Source organism: Eleutherodactylus coqui, chromosome 8, assembly GCF_035609145.1.
Source record: "Eleutherodactylus coqui strain aEleCoq1 chromosome 8, aEleCoq1.hap1, whole genome shotgun sequence".
NCBI lineage: Eukaryota > Metazoa > Chordata > Amphibia > Anura > Eleutherodactylidae > Eleutherodactylus > Eleutherodactylus coqui.
In genome coordinates this window covers 81,489,422-81,510,298 of record NC_089844.1, presented here as the reverse complement: position 1 = coordinate 81,510,298, position 20,877 = coordinate 81,489,422, and the positions used below count along the sequence as shown (strand labels likewise).

At 41.8% G+C, this 20,877-nt stretch overlaps 1 protein-coding gene across 1 annotated transcript in view; it reads left to right on the top strand.

Annotated features, from left to right (window-relative positions):
* The window catches only part of LOC136577888 (sodium channel protein type 2 subunit alpha-like), a 101,677-nt gene that overhangs the window by 28,363 nt on the left and 52,437 nt on the right, over window positions 1-20,877 (top strand). Inside the window, exons 8-12 of the mRNA XM_066577808.1 lie at window positions 1,895-2,036; window positions 3,958-4,164; window positions 9,557-9,691; window positions 10,286-10,570; window positions 20,345-20,489. Of these exons, the coding sequence (XP_066433905.1) occupies window positions 1,895-2,036; window positions 3,958-4,164; window positions 9,557-9,691; window positions 10,286-10,570; window positions 20,345-20,489 (914 nt within the window). The remainder of the gene's footprint in view (window positions 1-1,894; window positions 2,037-3,957; window positions 4,165-9,556; window positions 9,692-10,285; window positions 10,571-20,344; window positions 20,490-20,877) is intronic.

The window sequence follows — 20,877 nt, the reverse complement described above, 5'->3', positions numbered from 1 at the left end:
CTTGCGTATGTACTTCATATTTTACACGCACAAAAAAGACCCCAAGCAGACCCAAATGAAGTCAGAACTGTCCCTCTCAGGTTTCCTAGCAAGTTTCATAAACTATGTAGAAAATATACATGTGTATTCATTGTGGATTTTACAAATCCATAGTCTAGAATTGGCGTATTATTTACTTATAATGCACCAAAATTGGACATGCTCCTGAGATTCCCGCCAAACTCAAGAACATGGGTCCCATCCTCCTCACTGAGGGATTACTGCATCCCCGCAGTAAGGCCCAATGTCCACGGGGGGGGGGGGGGGGGGTTGAATTGCGGAATCGGATCGACGATCTGCAGTTCAAGATGCCCATAGGAAAGCATGAGCATTCACACTGGAATTAAAGCATGCAGATTTGTTTTGCAGACTACTAGTCTGGAAAACAAATCGCAGTATGCTTCATTACTGTGCTTTTCTCGCATGGAAGGCTTCCATTGAAGTCAATGGAAGCCGTCCAATACACGGCTTGCCCGCAGCTGACACTTCGCATGGCCCGCGGATCCCGCAGGAAAGCAGGGGATTTAAAAAAAACCCAAACCCTGTACTGTGCATGCCCCATGCAAGCCATGAGGACCATGCACAGTACAGAGAACCCGGAAGTAGCAAGGTCTGCGCGAACGACACAGCCTGCAAGACACAGGTAGACAGGGCTCATCGGCTACGGGCACGGAATCCAACCCGTCCGTGGACATGAGGCCTAAGGTGGAGACTGGATAAAGCGCCAGTCACGTGGGCGCCCCGGCACTCCATTTTCCTTCATTCGGAGTGCTGGGATTCCTGAGTGGCACCTGCTCGGGTATTTCTATCATCTCCAATGAAATGAATGACGCACTGTGCATGTGCAGCCAGCACTCCATTCAGAGTGCCACTTCTGTGGGGAGAGAAGCGACCCCCGCAGTGACATGACAGTGGGACACTGGAGTCCTATTCTTGAGATTGATGGGGGTCTCAGTGATGAGACCCCCCATGATCAGCAAGTTATCTTCTATCATGTGGAGTATTCTAGTACAAACCCTTTACAATCCAATCTGGTACCATCCACTTTCCTGATACTGTAATATGCTGCAAATCTCCATCAGAAAGTCAGCAGTGCTTGCGTCACGAATGACTATAGTCCAGATAGGGCCATGTGCAAGCCCAGTTTCGGACAAGCCTATTACGAGTGCATTTATGCGCCTGTACCAGTGTCCTGTTCCGACCCAGGTGTACTGACCCAAACTTGGAGCATCAGGGGGATCGGGTTAGTACACTAGTGGTTGGGCCAGACTACTCTCTTGTATTATGGGGACATGAATACACCCATAATATGCTTATGTAAAACTGGTGTAAGGACACTATTACATGAGCGCAAGCACTTGCATCTTCCAGTTAATTACCAGGCTCAACTATACAAGTGCAGGTGCAGCGGGGCAATTAGTGCTAAATCATGTATGCTAGTGGCAGCTGCTAGCCCATGTGTAATAGCACCCTAAGGAGCCGTTCACATGGGATGGAATTGTTCTACAATACATAGCAGAAGAAAACTCCACTCCAAAGTCTGAATGTCTAACAAGTGGATTTCAATGCAGAATTGCTGCATGTTATGAAAGGTCCATAAAAGCCTCCAGCTAATGTAGTCCAAAGCGCTGCACCAAATGACAAACCTAGATTTCTCACTCCTGAAGACTAAGCTCTGCTACATTTGTGTGATAGGATTGCAATTTAGGAAGCGTCAGGTACCCTGCCATCTGTTGTTCATGAGTGGAACTGCTGAAATCAGTTTGGTATTTTTTTGCTGATACTATAAAATGCTATATCTCTGTATTCTAATATATTCTACATGTCATACATTGTCACTTCTCCTTTCAATCAGTCAGTGTCCAGAGTCGTATAAGTGTCACAAGGTAGGAAGGAACCCTGATTATGGATACACAAGCTTTGACAGTTTTGGCTGGGCGTTTTTATCTCTGTTTCGACTGATGACTCAGGACTACTGGGAAAACCTCTACATAAAGGTAAGTATACAAGTGCATACTTTACAACTGGACAACCCCTTTAAACATAAAAGCAGATAGTAAACTATTAATGGCCAAGATTTAGAATAGACCATCAATAGAATATTGGAGAGAGTCTGCAGATCAGCTGTTTGCCGGGCTGGTGGGCTTATGCTGATTTCTGCATGACAGCTCCATTCTCGTTGCAGTGGCCAGGCTTGGTATTACAGGCCATTCATTTCAATGGGAACTTTGCCGGTAATACCAAGCCTGGCCACTATAGTGAGAACGGAGCTGTCTGTTTCTACCACCTGAGACTCCCGGCTAAAAGCTGATCAGCGGAAGTCCCAGGTGGTAGAAACCTGCAGATCTATTATTAACTCCTTTAAGGACCAGGCTGGTTTGGTCTTAAAGGACCAGACACTTTGAAGAGATTTTACTCTTGTGGTGGTTTTACTGCCCTTTATTCCCCTTCAGCTACCAAAATTATTTTTGCAGCATTTTCCCCATGACATATAGGGCTTTTTTATATCTTTTTCACTGACTTTTTTTTGCAGTTTTTTTGTTTTATTGGGGGTAAAAAGATAAAAAAAATTATTTAAATTAAAAAAATTGGTTTTCTTTTAAATTAGTATATGTATGCTAAAATAAAGTATGGGAACGGGTTCTTGTTTTGGATATTTTGATATATAATATGTACAGTTTTAGATTACAGCCCACATATGGCAATGGTTTTGGTTGATGTCGGCTTTGGGTCATTTTCTTTTTTATGTATATATTTTTGTTTTATTCTGTAATTTTTTAAATTTATTTTTGTAACTTTTTTTTTGCCTTTTTTTTTTTTACCTTCTATGTCCCCATGATGTCATATACGACCTCTAAGGGATATTCACATTTGATTTTGTTTTATTTTTTTTCATTTCACACTTTACCACTGTAGCTGGGGCATCCAGAGGAGCCCTAGATACAGATAAAGAGATCTCCCTGTAGTGACAGTAGTCAATAAGAAAGCTGATCACGGTCTGCTAGGAGCCTGCAGCTCTGCTCTAACAGGGGGCACCCGGTCATCACGTGATTGTTTGTCACATAGAGGAAGTAAGACTTCCACTTTCACTATTTAGTACATAGTGCTAATTAAAAATCGCTTTTACCTTCTCCTCGGGGTTCTCAGCTGTGGCTGACAGCTAAGAACCCAACCTGCTCCTGCTTGATTGCAACAGCATAGGCTTTAATCCCACATCATACTTGTGCTATCTGTGAGTATTAAAGCCCAGGACCAAGCGCTGTATATTTACTGTTCTTTGTACTAAGGGGTTAATGACCTATCCCGCAGATAGGCCATTAATAGTTTACAACTGGACAACCCCTTTAATGTTTCATCAGACATAATGATCATAGTCGCTACTGCAACCTGACTGGCGGTCTGTACTGATCGCAGTGCTGCTGGTCAGGTGATGTGGATGAGACTAGCCATGCTGTGCTCAGTACCGTCCGCCAGGTAAAAGAGTGCCTTGATGACCGAAGACTTCGGGGTTGAGCGCTGTATCTTCTGAAATCAGCGCTCTCCGCAGCATTTCCAACCCGTGTAAATGTACGCTTAACAATTGCGGATTTTGTCAGCATCTGTCCTGTGTGAAGGCACCCGTACGAATACGTTCCTCCTTTTCATTTAGGGCTCATGCACATGGGCGGATGTGAGTAGCACCCAACCTTCTCAGACGCAACTTGCAGTGCACAGACAGATCACCATTGCTGTGCGAGACCTGGGGGCAGTGGATACGGACTAGAATAGGCCATGCTGCAAATTTGTTTCACAATGTGTGAATAGATCTGTCTGTGTTCCAGCGCACAGACCAAATACGCAAAATTCTGTTTCTGAGTACATTCTGTAAATGACCATCCACATACTGTAACTTGCTTAGAACTTTCTCATTTTCTACAGACCTTACGTGCTTCTGGAAAAACCTACATGATCTTCTTTGTGCTGGTGATATTTCTGGGCTCCTTCTACTTGGTGAATTTAATTCTGGCCGTGGTTGCGATGGCTTATGAGGAGCAAAATCAGGCAACTTTACAAGAAGCTCAGCAGAAATGTGAGGAGTTTAAGAAAATGATGGAATCCCTTAAAAAGCAGCAAGAGGATGCCCAGGTAACTTGTACATCGCCACCAGCTATGCCAATTTCTGGGGAGGAGGTCAGTTGTCGATGCCGAGGTTATCATGTTGTGTTCTCTTTCTACTAACCTCGCCTTCACGCATTCCGCAATGGAATCCCCGTAGCGATTCCACCGGAAATCTGCAGTGGCCAAATCCATACTCAAGTGGTGCAGATTTGGCGACAATTTAAAATTGTATTTCAAAGGTTGATTTCCACAGCAACAGTCTGCAGCATAAACAGACATGCTGTGGATTTAGAATCTGTAGCACTTTTTAAAAACACAGCGGATTTGTTGCGAAAAATTTCTACATAATGTGAAGGAGATTTTTTTAAATCCCATCCACATAGCTTGTACTGTAAACGCTGCAGAATTTTCGCAGCAATTTCACTAATTAGGAAGGTAGCCATTTATAGGGAAGCTCCCCCTTGGAGCCACTTTAAAGAATACAGATGCAAATTTTAACCCCTTTAAATTTTAAAGACAGGACAGAGTTTTTCACTTCGCATGAAAAACGGATTTTCATGCGAAGCAATAGAACTTTGACAGTAGGAAATCCTACTGTCAAAGCCCTTAAATAAGCCCTAGCTGCAGGAAAATAATAATAATACATCACCTAAAAGCGCTGTCCGGCTCTGGTGCGTGTTTTCCCCAGGTTCCCGTCACTCTTCTTCTTCATTTTCTTCTAGCCGGGGAGTGAAAAATCCCCAACTCCTGGAAGTGCTGCCTCTGATTGGCTGAGCGCAGTCACCAATCACTGCCATTCATTGAATGTCTGTGATTGATCAAAGCGCTCAGCCAATTAGAGGCAGTGCTTCCAGGAGGCGGGGAATTTTTAATCCCCAGCCAGAAGAAAATAATGAAGAACAGTGCCTGGAACGCAGGTAGAGGATGCAGGGGAGCCCAGGACACCGCTTCCAGGTGATGTATTAATTTTTTTTCCAGTATATAGGGCTTATTTTCGGGTTGAGGCTTATATTTCAAGCCCCAACCTCTCCACCAAAAATCCCTGCAGGGGTTGCCTTTATTCTATTGCTTTCAATGTACTGTAGCTGTGGGAAGGATTGTTTTTCTATGGCACGATCTCTGGCAGCTATTGGTACGATTCTGTGGTACATATGACTTTTTTTGCTTACTTTTTACAACATTTCTCCTTGGAGATGGGGTGACCAAAAAAATCACTGCATTATGCATCCTGTTTCTGATGGTGTTCATAATGCAGGATAAGTAATGCAGATTTGTAATTACAACCGCAGCCAAATCCACACCATTTTGGTGCGAATTTGGTTACAGCGAATTTGGAGTGTTCTTGCTGCAGAAAAACCGCAGCCAATATGCTGTGTGTGAAGGTGGCCTAAGGGTGCGATCACACATAGATGATTTGCTGTGGATTTTGCTGCACATCTACAGCAGATTTCACCCTTTCAATTTGAATTGAAAGGATGAAATCTGCTGCAGATCTGCAATAAAATCCACAAAAATTAGTTATATGTGATCACACCCAAAATGATCATTTGTAATCTGTAAGGGAAATTGGGAGCAAGTGTTGAATTTTGCTGCAGCGCCACCACATGAGAAATTAATCATTACATAGGATGTATTAAAATCGATGGGCCGTCCAAGTATTTTATGGCTGTATTGGCTAAAAGAAGAGGATCCAAATTGGATTGACCTTTATTAACCCAGCATTCCCCAATAGGGTATTAGAAATGAGTTATCAAAACACCAGAGCATCCACTGTAAATAGCCTTAACTTGGTACTGTATATTCCATATATACAAAAATTTTAAAGTGCCAAAAGAGGACAGTGATGAAAAGAACATACATTAGCAAGAAAGAGTAGTTACTGAACTAGTACTGTGTTGGTAATCTAGAAGAACATTTTTGGTGGGATGTTGTGTGGCCTGATAGGATACTAAAGGAAGCAGCAGAGGTAATTGCTGAACCACTCCCCATAATCTTTGAAAATCCAGGGAGAACAGGAGAAGTCCCAGAAGATTTGAAAAGGGCAAATGTTGTCCCTATCTTCAAAAAAGGGAAGAAGGTGGATTCAGGATACTACAGGCCTGTGAGCCTGACTTTTATACCGGGAAAGTTCTTTGAACAAATTATTAAACAGCATATATGCAAGTACTTGGATGAGAATGGAATGATTAACCAGTGCCAGCATGGGTTTAAAACAAACAAGTCACGCCAGACAAATTTAATTTCTTTCTATGACAGAAAGTATTTGACAGTGTCCTGCAACGGCCGAGCCAAGCACGCCAAAGTAAGGGAGACCTCTGTGGTCCTTCCAGACAGGGGCACTAAGAGTGCTCTGCTCGGGGGTTGTGCAGCAACCCAAGGAACGTACTGTGGTATGCTTAACAAGAAGCCCTGTTTTGTCACGCGTGACGCCAGTACTCCAACCTGGACTCTTGAGATGGAATGCGGATTAAATAATTGAGATGAGTCTGGTAGCTTGTGGTAGTAATCTGGGAGTACTCAGATTTACTAAACTGATATTTGCAACGGTGAATATACAGTCCCCAAAAATGGTACAAGTAGATACAGCAGTATGCAGTGAATTGAACACAGCAATATTGGCTTGAATAAGAACTGACTTCAATGCTCTCTCCTTTCCTTTCTCTGAAATTAATGTGTAAGACAATTTCCCCACTTGTTGTTCTAGCTTAAGGGATGATCAAGGTTTAACAAAGTGTAGATGAAGCAGATTGTAAGGTGGTCACTAGACTAATCCTGGCTTTGAGTTCACCGGGTAGTTTTAAATTCACTGTTTTAGTGGAAGACCGACCTTGGAAAGATCCTCCTCCTCTCTGCTGTGAATCACCAAGGAAGCAAAATAAGACTTCACTCAACCTTAGGAAGAACGTGTTGATACTGCTTTCTCTTGCACAAGTACCTCCTCCTCTCCGACATGACCTTCTACAGCCTGACTACAACCTCCTCTTACTAACTCTCCCCTTTTAACTGCTCACTAATCCCTCCTTTTATAAACTCTTCTCCTTCCCGCACTTTCTCTACTCCAACCACTCTGCATAGGGACTAGTGTTACTGCTTTCCTGCCCTTTGGCTCTGCACCAGTGAGTTTGAAGCTGACTATCAGCCAATAGGGTACCAGTTGACATCAGGACTAAGCTCTTGGCTTAGTGGAGGAAGGGGAGAAGCAGGGTCTCTCCTATGGACTGCACCTTCTATGTCCAAGGACGCACATAGACAGGTGTGACAGGACAGGTGTTGCTGTGAGTATTCTGTAGGACCCGCTGGGCCACTATAATCTCATACCATCCTTATTGGAAGAATGACCAAATATGGGATTGACAAGGCAACTGTTAGGTAGATTTACAATTGGCTGGTGAACATACTCAACGAATGGTCATAAATTGCTGCACATCTAAGTTAAAAAATGTGTCAAGTGGGGTACCACAAGACTCTGTCCTAGGCTCAGTGTTGGTCAACCTTTTTATAAATGATCTGGAGGAGGGAATTGAGGGGAAACTGATAAAATTTGCAGATGACACAAAGTTAGGAATGATAGTTAATACTAGAGAAGAGAGAAGGAGGATTCAAAAAGATCTAGACAAACTTTAACAACGGGCAGCAACTAACAGAATGGTATTTAACAAGGAGAAATGCAATGCCCTATATCTGGGGAATAAAAAAAGGAAAAAAGCACAGACAGAATGGGAGGACTTGAGCTAAGCAGCACATGTGAAAAAGACTTGGGTATACTAAAAAAACACAGACTGAACATGAGTCAACAGTGTGATGCAGCAACCAAAAAGACAAACCAAATTCTGGGATGTAGTAAGGGAAGCATGGAATCAAGATAACGTGAGGTAATTATTCCCCTCTACTCTTCCTTGGTCAGACCTCATCTGCAATACAGTTTCCAATTCTCCAATTCTGGGCACCCCAATTTAAAAAAAAGACATAGACAAACTGGAGCAAGTTCAGAGAAGAGCTACCAGGATGGTGAGCAGTCTATAAAGAATGTTTCAAAGATTTGGGAATGTTTAGCTTGCAAAAAAGAAGGCTGAGAGGAGACTTAATAGCTGTCTACAAATATCTGAAGGGCTGTCACAGTGCAGAGGGATCAGCCCTATTCTCATTTGTACAAGGAAAGACTAGAAGCAATGGGATGAAACTGAAAGGGAGGAGACACAGATTAGATATTAGACAGTGAGGTTGATCAATGAGTGGAATCGGCTACTACGGGAGGTGGTGAGTTCTCCGAGTTGATTTGAGTTCCGCCTGAGAATGTCAGGCGCAACTTTTTAAACATCCACGTGCATGTACGCTAAGGGAATTTTTACATGAGATGGAATTAACCGCAGGATGCAGCAGAGATGTGGATTTTGTTAATTCAGATTTTGTTGTATTTTTAGCTGCGGAATGTGTTCTGTGTAACGTCTTTCAGAATTTCTTGCGTTTTTTTGTGGACTTCCGTATGTTAAAAATTCACAACAATTTTGGAAGGCGTTCTTAAATCCGGAAAGCTTTTCCATTGCAGAATTTATTTTTGTTGTTTTGAATTAAAGATGAACAGATTTTAACAGGTGTGCAATTCAAGCCCCATAGGGATAACATTGTGATGCAGAAATGTCCGCACAGACTAATTCTGCCCCATGTGAAAGGACCCTGAGACTACATTTACACGAGTGTGAATCTCTTGCGAGTTTTGTGCATTGAGTGGAGTCATACACGTAGCGATGTTGTCCCTCACAGCCATATTGCAAAGCAAAAAAAAAATCGCTGTATGTCCTATTTTTTCACATCCCTCGGAACGCATCGTCCATTGTTTTCAATGAGCCAGTCAAGCAGATTGCATGCTGTGTGACGTGCACGCAAATGCGATGTGATGTTTCACATTGAGATCAATAGGAAACGCTTGCCGATCCTACAAACAGTCCGTTTAGTAGCATAGCTGTAATGCATCATTTTTTCTGTGGTGGAGCTGTAGGGGAATTCTATACTTGTTGCCAAGTTCTCCTACCTATTAGAGATGACCGCTATGGTTCCCGGTAGTGTCAGACACTGGGGGACCCTTCTTACAATAAAGTGTTATCCACAGTAGACATTCTCTTTATTCATCTCAGGCCGTATTTATGCAGCCTATTTTATTGCGCTCACGGCTACAGAGCGGAGTTGCGCATGAACAGGGTTTTTGGGACTTTTCAAACTCTGTGCTAGTTTGAGATAGGTCCTGCCCGATCTTTTTCGCATGTAGTATTAATGGAAAAGAATACCGTTAGTGAAAACAAAACCATTGAAATCAATGTTTAGTTTCGTCCCGCCATGCGGCCCATGATTATCGCAGCCACATAACAGGACAAAATCACGCCCATCTGTTCAAGCCTTTTTTAATATCCAATTCTCACTTTAGGCTGCAATGGAAGCAGATACAGACACAGAAGAAAGTGAAGACGGTGATCTGGATGGTCTGTCTATGAGCTCATCTACACTAACGAATAAGGACGATAAAGACAGAAGGAATCCAGGACTGGCCAAAGAAATGCAGGTAGACCATGATGATGGAACCAGTATGTAGATGTGGATCTACAGAAGTTGTATGGTCCATACACAAGGCAACCCGGGAAGTTAGTGATACTTAAAGTACATACTTAACCAATACATGTAGAAAAAATCTAGATGGATGTTATGGCGTATATAAAACAAGCAGATACTTTGAAAGCTCACCAATGTTCCGTATGGGTCCGTTTAGACCTGCCAATTTGTCATTTGAATGAGTGAACAATGTCAGAGATCGCTTGTTCGCTCGGGCGGCCTGTCGTTGGCTCCTTCGAATGAGAAATCGTTCGGTCTTTCACATTCGCTGTATAAGTGACTGAGGAGGACTGAACAATCGGTATTAAAACAGAACGATTGTGGAAGGTGTATGTGTACAGTCACTTAATCACATTGCTCACAGTTAGGGCAGCATGATCCTGCAAACAGGTTCCCTTTAATGTCCATCAACATTCGAGTTGCTCTTTACATAGTCAAAGTTAACGCGGCTTCCTGACTTTTCTGGCTCCATAGAAGTGACAAATTACCATTCGATTTCCATACCATTCAGCCAATGGCTCAATATATTTCTTTGTGGTTTTTGCAGACGCGGTCGAGTATCCATGTTAGCAGCACTTTAAGTCTCAGATATCCTCCCAAGGATGCAGGCTCAGAGAATGACTTTGCGGATGATGAACATAGCACTTTTGAAGATAACGACAGTAGAAGGGACTTTTCTCTGTCTGTGCCTGGGAGAAGAGATCGGCTAAGCAGCAATCTTAGTCAGACCAGTCCATCTTTCAGGAATTGTAAAAGGGATATTACTGTGGACTGTAACGGAGTTGTATCATTGGTCAGTGGTTCATACGCACGGGCTGAACTTCTTCCGGAGGTAATTGTGGAATACTATTTTAAATATAAAGTAGGATTTCTACAGTTGGCAAAACGGTTCACCATTTGCAACCCATAGAAGGCACTGGGAGAAATCAAACCACCAAAAGTGAATTTCAAACTTGGCAAATCGGTTTGTCTATTGAGTCCTAATGGCCAATGAATCGTGAGCTGTTTAGCTAATTGATAAAATGCTAATTGAAGAGAAATATAGTTATCTATAATTATATTGATACTCATAGAGAATTATCTACTTGAAAAAGTATAAAAATTGGTGAGCGTCTATTTCATTGCTGTCCTAATTCAATTATAGGGCATTCTGGTTTATGGAGAAATCCAACAATCAGCCACTTTAAATACTGCAACACTAATGGTCTCAGGAAACAGACCCTCACTATTTAAACTAATTTTCCTATGGAGCAGGTTAGTGTTGAGCAAACCAAACCGTCGAAACCTGTTTTGGGTGGAACTTTCCTAAAAGTTCAGTTTGTGGTGAACCTAGTGGTCCTCCTGTGGTTTAGCGATTAGCATTGTTGACTTACAGCTCTGGAGGCCTAGATTCAAATCTGACAACATCCACATGGAGTTTGTATGTTTCCCCTTTAGTTCATAACAATCGCCTCTATTTAACTGTATGCTGGTGTTGCCCTTGGTTATATTTGAACCTAGGACCCCAGCGCTGCAAGAAAACAGTATTAATGACTGTGCCATGAAGCTTCTTCACCTAGAAGGCCGGGATCATTATTACTACTGATGGTTCAGTTTGAACTAATTTGAACCAAACTAAACTTTTTTCTGAAAGTCCTTGAACTGGCCGAAACAAACTTTTTAAAAGTTTACTCATCTCTAGAGCAGATAGTAAATGGGTTTTCTGGCTGATTCAATGTTTTTTTAAAGTCTCAGAATTGTATAAAATATTAAAATAAATCATATTCCCCCTTACCAGTCCCTGACCTCCCTGATTTCAGTGCTACACAGTTCTCCTGCCAGTTCCTACTTCTTGGACCCCTTCAACACAAACATGTGACCTCTGCAGCCAATCACTGACTGAAGTAGTTACCAGCTACAGCCAGTAATTGGCTGCAATGGTCATATGCTTGCTAAAAGGGACCAGGAAACAGAGATTGGCAGGGACCCAGGAAACATTAGAACCTAAGTGTTGGAGGATTGTCTTTTATTATTTTACACCATTCCAAACCTTCTTTAACCCTTTAAGGACCAGGCTGTTTTGTACCTTATGGACCAAACATTTTTTATGGATTTTAGCTATATGGTGGTTTAACTATTTTTTTCCCTATAGCTACCAAAATTATTTTTGCTGCATTTTTTTTCCGTGACATATAGGGCGATTTATTTTTTTTTAATATCTTTTTCACTGACTTTCCCCCCATTTTTTCATTTTATTGGGGTTAAAAAGCTTTAAAAAATGATTTTTTAAAATCATTTATAGTTATTTTTTAACCCCTTCCAGCTCCAGGGCGTAAGTCTGAAGTTTCCGGGCTCTGGCGATATAATTGCAGAGAGCCCGGCCTGTTGCCATGGCAACAGGACGCCAGACACCAGCGTCCTGTATTGCCATAGCCTGTGATCACTGTATATGCGATAAGGCATGGCAGGGCAGTAGCCCTGCCATGCCTTATCACAGCAATCATCAGTGCTGTGCTGCAAGTCCCTCAGAGAGAAAAAAAAATGAATAAAAAAGAAAAATGTAAAAAAAAAGGAAAAAAAAAACTTTTTTATGCTTTTTCTCATATTACCATAAAAAAAGGTTAAAAAAAAATTAAAACCCCACATATTTGGTATTGTCGCGTCCGTAACGACGTTTACAATAAGTTGCACATGCTTTTGACTGTGCACAGTGCTGTCACAGTGTTCAGTGACAAGGGGACTCCTTGCAGGGGAGTAAAGAATCCCCTGCCACAGCTGTAGGAAGGATTGCAAAGCTCTCCCATTGATTTCAATGGGGCCACCACTGCCAGCGACCCCATTGAAAGCCCCTATGTTTTGCAGGTACGTGTGTTTGCACGCCTGTAAAACATGGACACGTGAACACACCATTGAGAACCAATGGCTCTAATAGAGACGTGCTTATGTGCGCACGTATGTATGCACATGCTCATTTGAATGCACCCTAAGTAGAAAAGATAGCATTCCTGACCTGCATCTTCCCATACACAGTACCTTTAAAGTACGACATTTACAAGGGGTACGGTTAATACGTGTAATACTGCATATTGGTAAATGCTTCTTTTAAAGCATGGAAAAACCTCCTAGAAACCCCCTGTGTAATAAATGTAATCCTGGAATAGGGGTAGGAGGTATCTAATGGCAGGCGGTTTGCATAGGAAGATTTTCTTTTTTTCCTTCTTCTAAATCGGCCCAAGCTGTGTGCTTCACTTAGGGCTTCTATAGGAAATGTAGAATTACGCAGTTACCTGTAGTTTTTAGCTTAAGAGCTCTGTATGATTTCTACGAAATTTCACTATAGGAAAAAAGGAGCTAGAAATTGTTTTTAATCCTCATAACATTAAGAGTTACAGTAACGATGAGTGACTGTTCTTGGTTTTAAGAATGGATGAAGTACACCGTAAAGGATATGGTCACTTCCGTATACCTTAAAGAAATCTGCAACTGACTTCAACCCACGTTGCGCTCCTCTTACCTCCCAAATAAGGCCCGTATCCAGAGTGCAGCACATATGGGGGAATTGCTACTGAGCCCCACCACCGGCTTTCATGCAATGCATTGGTCATGTGATGCCACTTCCACATCACACGGACCACAGCGGGAGTCGGTAGCAGTTGCCGGGGAGCGCTGCTGTGCCCAGAGCTGTATTGAGGGGTGAGAAGAGCGCAATGCAGGCTGAGATCAGCTGCGGATTCACAACTGATTTTGAGTCAAAATCCGCAGATGGTGTGGATTTTAATGGGGTTTTTGATGTGGAAATGCTGCCAATTTTGGATTGGAATTTTCCACTACAGCCAATTTGAAGTATTTCCGCCACCCTAAGGTCGTACTCACATGAGCGTATGCGTATTTGCGGGCACATTTGCTTTGCACTTTTGCGTCATGGATGTTTAGTAGAGATGAGCGAGCGTACTCGGAAAAGCACTACTCGCTCGAGTAATTTGCTTTATCCGAGTATCGCTGTGCTCGGGTCTGAAGATTCGGGTGCCGCTGCGGCTGACAGGTGAATCGCAGCGGGGAGCGGGGGAGAGAAAGATCTCCCCTCCGTTCCTCCCGATCTCCCCTGCAGCTCCCCGCTCCGTGCCGGCACCCGAATCTTCAGGGACGAGCACAGCGATACTCGGATAAAGCAAATTACTCGAGCGAGTAGTGCTTTTCCGAGTACGCTCGCTCATCTCTAATGTTTAGGCATATTTGCACACACAACTGCAGTTTTTAATGTACTTTTTTTATGAGCACAAATCGTGCAGCAGTCTGACACCGCACATAACAGCCACCATCAGCGTTCACACCAACGGCGGCTGTTAACCCTTTAAATGTCGCTGTGAATTCTGACAGCAGCATTTAAATGTCCTGAACGGAGCCCCTTCTCCCGCCATAAGAACGCGAGGTACCGTCCATGTGTCATGGCCGCCAGGTCCCAGCGCTACCATGAGTGCACACATATCAAGACGAACCTCAGAACACCTGTCAGAATACAGTATAATGCAATACTATGGTATAAGCAATTATATGATTACAAGTTCATGTCCTCTATGGGAAGAAAAAAAAGAGTAAAATAAGTTTTCTTAACTACTGTAAAAGCTAAAAAAACAAAAACATAGAAGTTTAAAAACCTCTTTTCACAGTAATTACATAAAAAAGTTAAAAAATAAATAAAAAATTTGTATTGCTGCATCTGTAAAAATTAGAGATGAGCGAACGTGCTCGTTTAGAGCAATTACTGGATCGAGCATCGCTTTTTTTGAGTAACTGCCTAATCAAGTGAAAAGATTTGGGGGGCACCGGGGGTGAGCAGGGGGTTGCGGGAGTGGGGGAAGGGGAGAGAGAGGGAGAGATCTCCCCCCTGTTCCCCCCTGCTACCCCCCGCTCCACCCCGCCGTCCCCCCTGAATCTTTTCATCCGAGTAGGCAGTTACTCGAAAAAATCGATACTCGATCGAGTAATTGTCCTAAACGAGCATGTTCGCTCATCTCTGGTAAAAATCCAGTTTATTTAAATATCACATTATTAATCCTGCATGGCAAACACCGTCAGGAAAAAACAGTATGCAATGCAGAAATACACTTTTATGGTCACCCCAGCTCCAAGAAAATATTAAAGAAGTGATCAAAAGCTTGCGTGTGCCCCAAAATAGTATCAATAAAAACTACAGGTCACTTCAGAAAAAAATGAGCCCCCCACACAACCCCATGGACGGAAAAATAAAAAAGTTATGGGGGTCAAACTATGGCGACAGAAAGGAATATCTTATTTTTTAAAGTAATACTGCATTCAAAATAAACTATACGAATGTGATATCACCATACTCATGCTGGCGCACAGACGATTTTTACTTACCTGTGAGCGACATATTAAAAAACTCTCCATAATGGCGCAATCACATTTTTTTTTCGTATTTCTCCTTACTTAGAAATTTCTAAAAGTTTTCAAATCTCTATATATAAAGGCAAAAGCCCTCACTGACTGACTGACTGAATCGCCACTAATTCTCTAACTTCCCGATGTCGTACAAACATGAAATTTGGCATGACCATTCTTCAGGTCCTAAATAGGAAAAGTAAAGGGGTCACTACTTGTTTATTTAATGTTAAGTGCAAAAGTATTGGTGCCCCAGTGTAATGTACCTAATCTAATTCCCTAACTTCCCGGTGTTGTACAAACATGAAATTTGGCAGGAGCATTCTTTAGGTCCTAAATAGGAAAAGTAAAAGGGTCACGACTCGATTATTCAGTGCTAATTGCAAAAGTCAAAATTTTCAGCGCGAACAACAGGTTAACACCTGGACCAAATTAACTTGGGCGAAGCCGAGTATATCAGCTAGTACATTATATGGTGCGTCAAATGATACCATTAAAAAATACAACTCAGCCTGCAGCTATGTAACTATGATTTTTTTAAAGCGGGCAGGAAAAACGAAAATGAAAAAAAGACTACAGCGGGAATGTGGGTGCAGTATATCGTAACTGCCAGCACTCCCTCTACTGGTGACAGCAGGTAGCCATAATTACATTATTTATCAATGTTTATGCAGGGGGAATTAGAACTCTGTATGTGACAAACACAAAATTCATTAGCACAAAACTAAGGATATTCCTGGTTCACAACATTTTTCTAATATTATGCAGGCATACACATTCTTTTTGATTAATAGCACCCATTAAAGATCAATCAGCATATTTTGGAAGTCATTCTATTTTATCAATTACTTAGAAAATCATACAGTGCAAGCCAGAATTTCTCAGGTGAAGCAGACGTCAAACTACCCATAAGTGTCTTATTTTAAGGATTGTGTGGGCGCATTGTTATTTGAGCTGAACCACTAGGGAATGTACAGTTCAAGGAAAGAAATGACTTTCAAAGGAGCCTCAATCCCCTGTGTAGCATTTTCCTCCCCGTTAATCCTGCTGCTATTATGAGCGATATGTACCAATATAAATGTGTCAGATTTACAATAGTCAAGATCTTTTACATTTAGTGAGTCAGTGCAAGTATAAAAGGTCCTGATTTCTTAAAGTACCAAAAACAGTATGTGGGAAATGACTCTCTTAATGCTAGATGCAATATAAGGGCATAAGGACCAGCTGTGTTACCCACATTGTAACCAGGCCTTGAATTTATACATAAGGTCAAGGGGCAGACTCAGGGTATTGGAATGTACCTGTGGGCGAACAGCCATTTATAGCATATTGCTCCTTAAGGCACATTTGCACGCATATGTAATTAACACTTAATCATCTTCATTTGTATAGTAAAGGACCTCTGGGAGCTGTTTGCTGAGCCTAGCTGTGCAAACAGCAGCATTGCTCTGCTGCAGGCTGCTAGCAAATTACATTGTTATCTCCCGACTAGTGTAAGATAACAGCCTGCAGTCTATTGAGAGATAAATGTGTTTGCTTTATCTCTGTTACAGAACAATGGGTTTTAAATTCACCTTAAAATCATTGTTCAAACGAAAAGTATAGGATGCCTGAGTTTACATGTAACGATTGTCGCTCATTTTCGCTCGAATTTTGAGCGACAATCGATACGTGTAAATGGGCCTTCAGTTTGAGCGCTACTGAGTGATATGTATTCAAATGCAATAAACCCAAACTGAAGATAGTTTAAGATGGAACGATTATCGTCAAAAAAATCGTTCAAATGTGCGAAAGTGAACGATAATCATTTAGTCTAAACACGAGCCAGTAACTTAATTGATAAAAGAGAATCGTTCACTTTTCGCTCATCGTTCATTTCATGCGGGCATAAAAATCATCGTTGGCCCTTTTACTCATCATTTGGTTTAAACCCCGACCGTTCAATCTTTCACAATCACTAATCCTGCGAATGTGAAAGACTGAACTATTCCTGTTTGAACAAGCCAACGATGCATGTACCCATCTAAGCCGGCTGCACGAGAACGAACGAGCTAGTGGTGACATTAGACGATAATCAATCGTTGGGATCAAACGATAAATGGCTCGTCTAAAAGGACCCTAAGAGTCCTTTTATGTACAGGCCACTATCGGCCAAAAAAATCAGGTACTAAATGAGAAATCGCTCATCATTCGCTAGTCGCTTCATTCCAGCTGACTGAAACAACTTGTGAGCAACTTTTCAACTTTGAACAACTGTTCACAATGAATGGAGGCAGGCGGCCGGAAGAGATTCCCAGTGCGCTTCTCATCCATTCAGTGAGCAAAAGTTGTAAGGATGACTGTCATCCGAGGTAAAAGTTGTCTTAGTCTATCTATTGATTGCTAAGTCAACAATGTGATGCAGCAGCCAAAGAAGCAAACACAATTCTGGGATGTATTAAGAGAAGCCTAGTATCTAGATCACGTGGGGTAATTATCCTCCTCTACTCTTCCTTAGTCAGACCTCATCTGGTATACTGTGTCCAGTTCTGGGCACCCCATTATAAAAAAAGACATAGACAAACTGGAGCAAGTTCAGAGAAGAGTTGCCAAGATGGTGAGCTGTCTGCAAATCATGTCCTATGAGGAACGGTTAAAGGATCTGGGAATGTTTAGCTTGCAAAGAAGAAGACTGAGATTTGTATAAGGAAAGACTAGAAGCATTGGGATGAAACTGAAAGGGAGGAGACACAAATTAGATATTAGAAAAAACTTTCTGACACAGGGTGATCAATGAGTGGAACAGGTTACCACAGGAGGTGGTGAGTTCTCCTTCAATGGAAGTGCTCAAACAATGGCTGGACAAATATCTGTCTGGGATGATTTAGTGATCCTGCACTGAGCAGGCGGGTGGACCAGAGGACACCAAAGGTCCCTTCCAACTCTGCCATTCTATGAGGGGACTGATGCCCTTTAATGCCTAAAGGGTCAATCCTCCTCTTAGTCCACTTCTGGTGCATTGATGTACCATAATCATTAAAGATACGTTGTCCCAAAATGCACAACCCTTTTGAGAATGTGGGGCGTGGAGTGAAGATCTCAGTCCCGGCTGATTTTTTTGACCAGTCTGACATTTCTCCTGCAGCAAATACTGCAGCGAATATGTTGTATTACAGTATGGCAGTTCACATGAATGCTGGATTAACAAGGCAGCAGAAGGACGACCAAGATGGGACATAGATGGGTTTTGAGTGGGGGACCCTGCTCTATGACATCTGTATGCTCTAATAGGGCATATAAACAGGGGATGCCATCTTGGAACACCCACTTTAATGCTGTAATGTTCCATTAATGAAGCATTTCATGACCCAGCACTCATTCTCATAAGCCATAAAAAAAATTCATTGAGAATGCTACCTCTTTCAAAAACCTAAAATTGAAACCTAAGTAGTGATAAAGAGGTCTCAGAGTAGAATTTATCATGTTACTTTTTTCAGCTGCATTCTAAGTTCATTATGGAAATTTTAGAGTACGTTCACACATAGTGGAATTGGTGTGGATTTTCTTCTACAGGAAATCCGCACCAAAATCCACATCAAATTTTGATATGGATTTTGACGTGGACCCACAGCAGACTTCACCCCTTCAACTGAAAGGATTAAATCTGCCGTTTATCTGCATCAAAAATAACGTCACAATTAGCACCAAAAGGTGTAGTATAAATACTGTGGCGGAGGCCCTTTTAAGCTTTTTTTTTTTAAAACAATATCTTTATTAAATTTTTGACAATCTTTTGTTTAATAAAGAAAACAAAGTAATATTGGAATATAGACATATAAATGAATAAAGTTGTAGGTTTTATTGCCTAAACTGAAACGGTTTAACCCTTTCCAATCCAATTGTTATCCTGGTTTTCCTAGGAGGCTTACTCTTTTTCTCTTGTTATACAACAGTGCTATATGCTGGCTAAAGCCAGTACTGCATGAGGTGACACATTGAATAGGCTACGACAGCAGAGAGGCTGGCAATATACAGTAAGAGAATCCGGACGGATGTCTTCCAACATTGGAGCTGTGCAGCCATAAATCATAATGTCTTCAGAGCTCAGACAGTGGATTGGAAAGGGTTAAACTTAGCTGTTTGTAATGTAAAGTTAACCCTTTGCAATCCAATTTTGGATTCAGGGTTTCCTAGGGGGTTTTCTCTTTCTGCCATTATACAATGGCGCCATCTTCTGGTAGAGCCAGTACTGCGGTATGGGACATGCCGGAGAGGCCCCCTGACAACAGAGCAACCAGTAATCTACAGTAAGAATACCCTGCCGGAGGTCTTCCGACATCGGAGCTGTACAGCCTTCAATCAGAATGTCTTTAGACATCAGACAGTGGATTTTGAAGGGTTAATGAAGAAAAAGATGAAAGAAAAAGAAAGAAGGAAGGAAAAAGAAGGAAAAATAAAGAAAAAAGGAGAAAAATTCTTTTTTTCCCCCCTTTTTCTTCCTCCTTCTCCTTCTTTTTCCTTGTTCTCCATTTTTCTTTATTGTTCCTTCTTTTAGTGGGTTTGGCCAAGTCGAATCACCCAAGGTCCGGATTCTTACCGAACCAAATTTTTTGTAATGTTTAATTGTTTTGGTCTGCTCAACTCTACTTGCTACCTACCAGGTCTTGAATGTGTGAAAACCATGTCGGATAATTTTTTTGAACACCGGGTTTGTAAAATTCCTGTTTTATTTTGCTACTATATTTGGTAAAAAGGTTGGAAGCCTTTATCTAAATGTTTCATAAATGTCTTCTGAAAAATAAATTGAAGAGGGTTCTCTCACCTTGACAAATACTTACCACATACCCTATAAAAACATAAACATAATAGAGGTGGGTCCTACGCTCAGGACTAGCCTTCCTGTGTCAGAGTGGAGACCTGCAAACAAGCACTACCTTTCGCTCCAGTAGACCTGGTTCATTGTCCGTTTATCATATGAATGGGCAGTCTTATGAATAGCAGCATGTGATACCACATTTCCAATGAAGACGCCACTGCAGAGGAAATGAACAGTCAACTTCCCTTGTTCTCCGAAGCCACGATTCTCATATCAAATGGGTTGTTTGTGATGGCACAACCAATTTACCAAAAACATATCAGATGAACCTTACATATGAACATGTTGGTCATTAGAGAAAGTTCATTTGTAGTTTTCTATTGTTTAAGCATTTGACTGCCGATTAAATAACTTTATGCTGGTGGTTTCTAGGGTACTACAACAGAAACTGGAGTAAATAAAAGAAGATTGAGTTCATACAGAATCTCAGTGGATAGGATGGATGATCTAACTGATGTAAGATCTCCCCGAGAAAGGGCTCAAAGTATTGCTACTATTTTAACAACTGCAATGGAAGGTAAGACATTTGTTGTGTCAGTTGGAGTTTGACTCTGCTGGCTCTTTTGGATTTCTTTTCATTTGTCTCCTGTAAAGCTGGTGGGAGTTGTGATGGGTGTGTTTTGCGGTTGAAGTACACCTGAGGGTAAGTAGGAAGGGTTTTTATTCCCACCTTGCCTTGGTTCTGTGCTATTTAATTCATGCAGTCTCCTTCAGTAGGTGTGGGAGAACATTACTGGTTCTGTGGCTCATCCAGCAACTGAGTTCCGTGATTTACCCAGTAACTCTGCAAGATACGTACGTTGGTTTGCTTTGTGGTAGAGTTTGTTTATTTGTGCAGTGGTTATCTTTAGTTATAGGTTACAGGGATAATGTGTGCCCCAGGAACGTGTGTGAGTCCGTCCTTA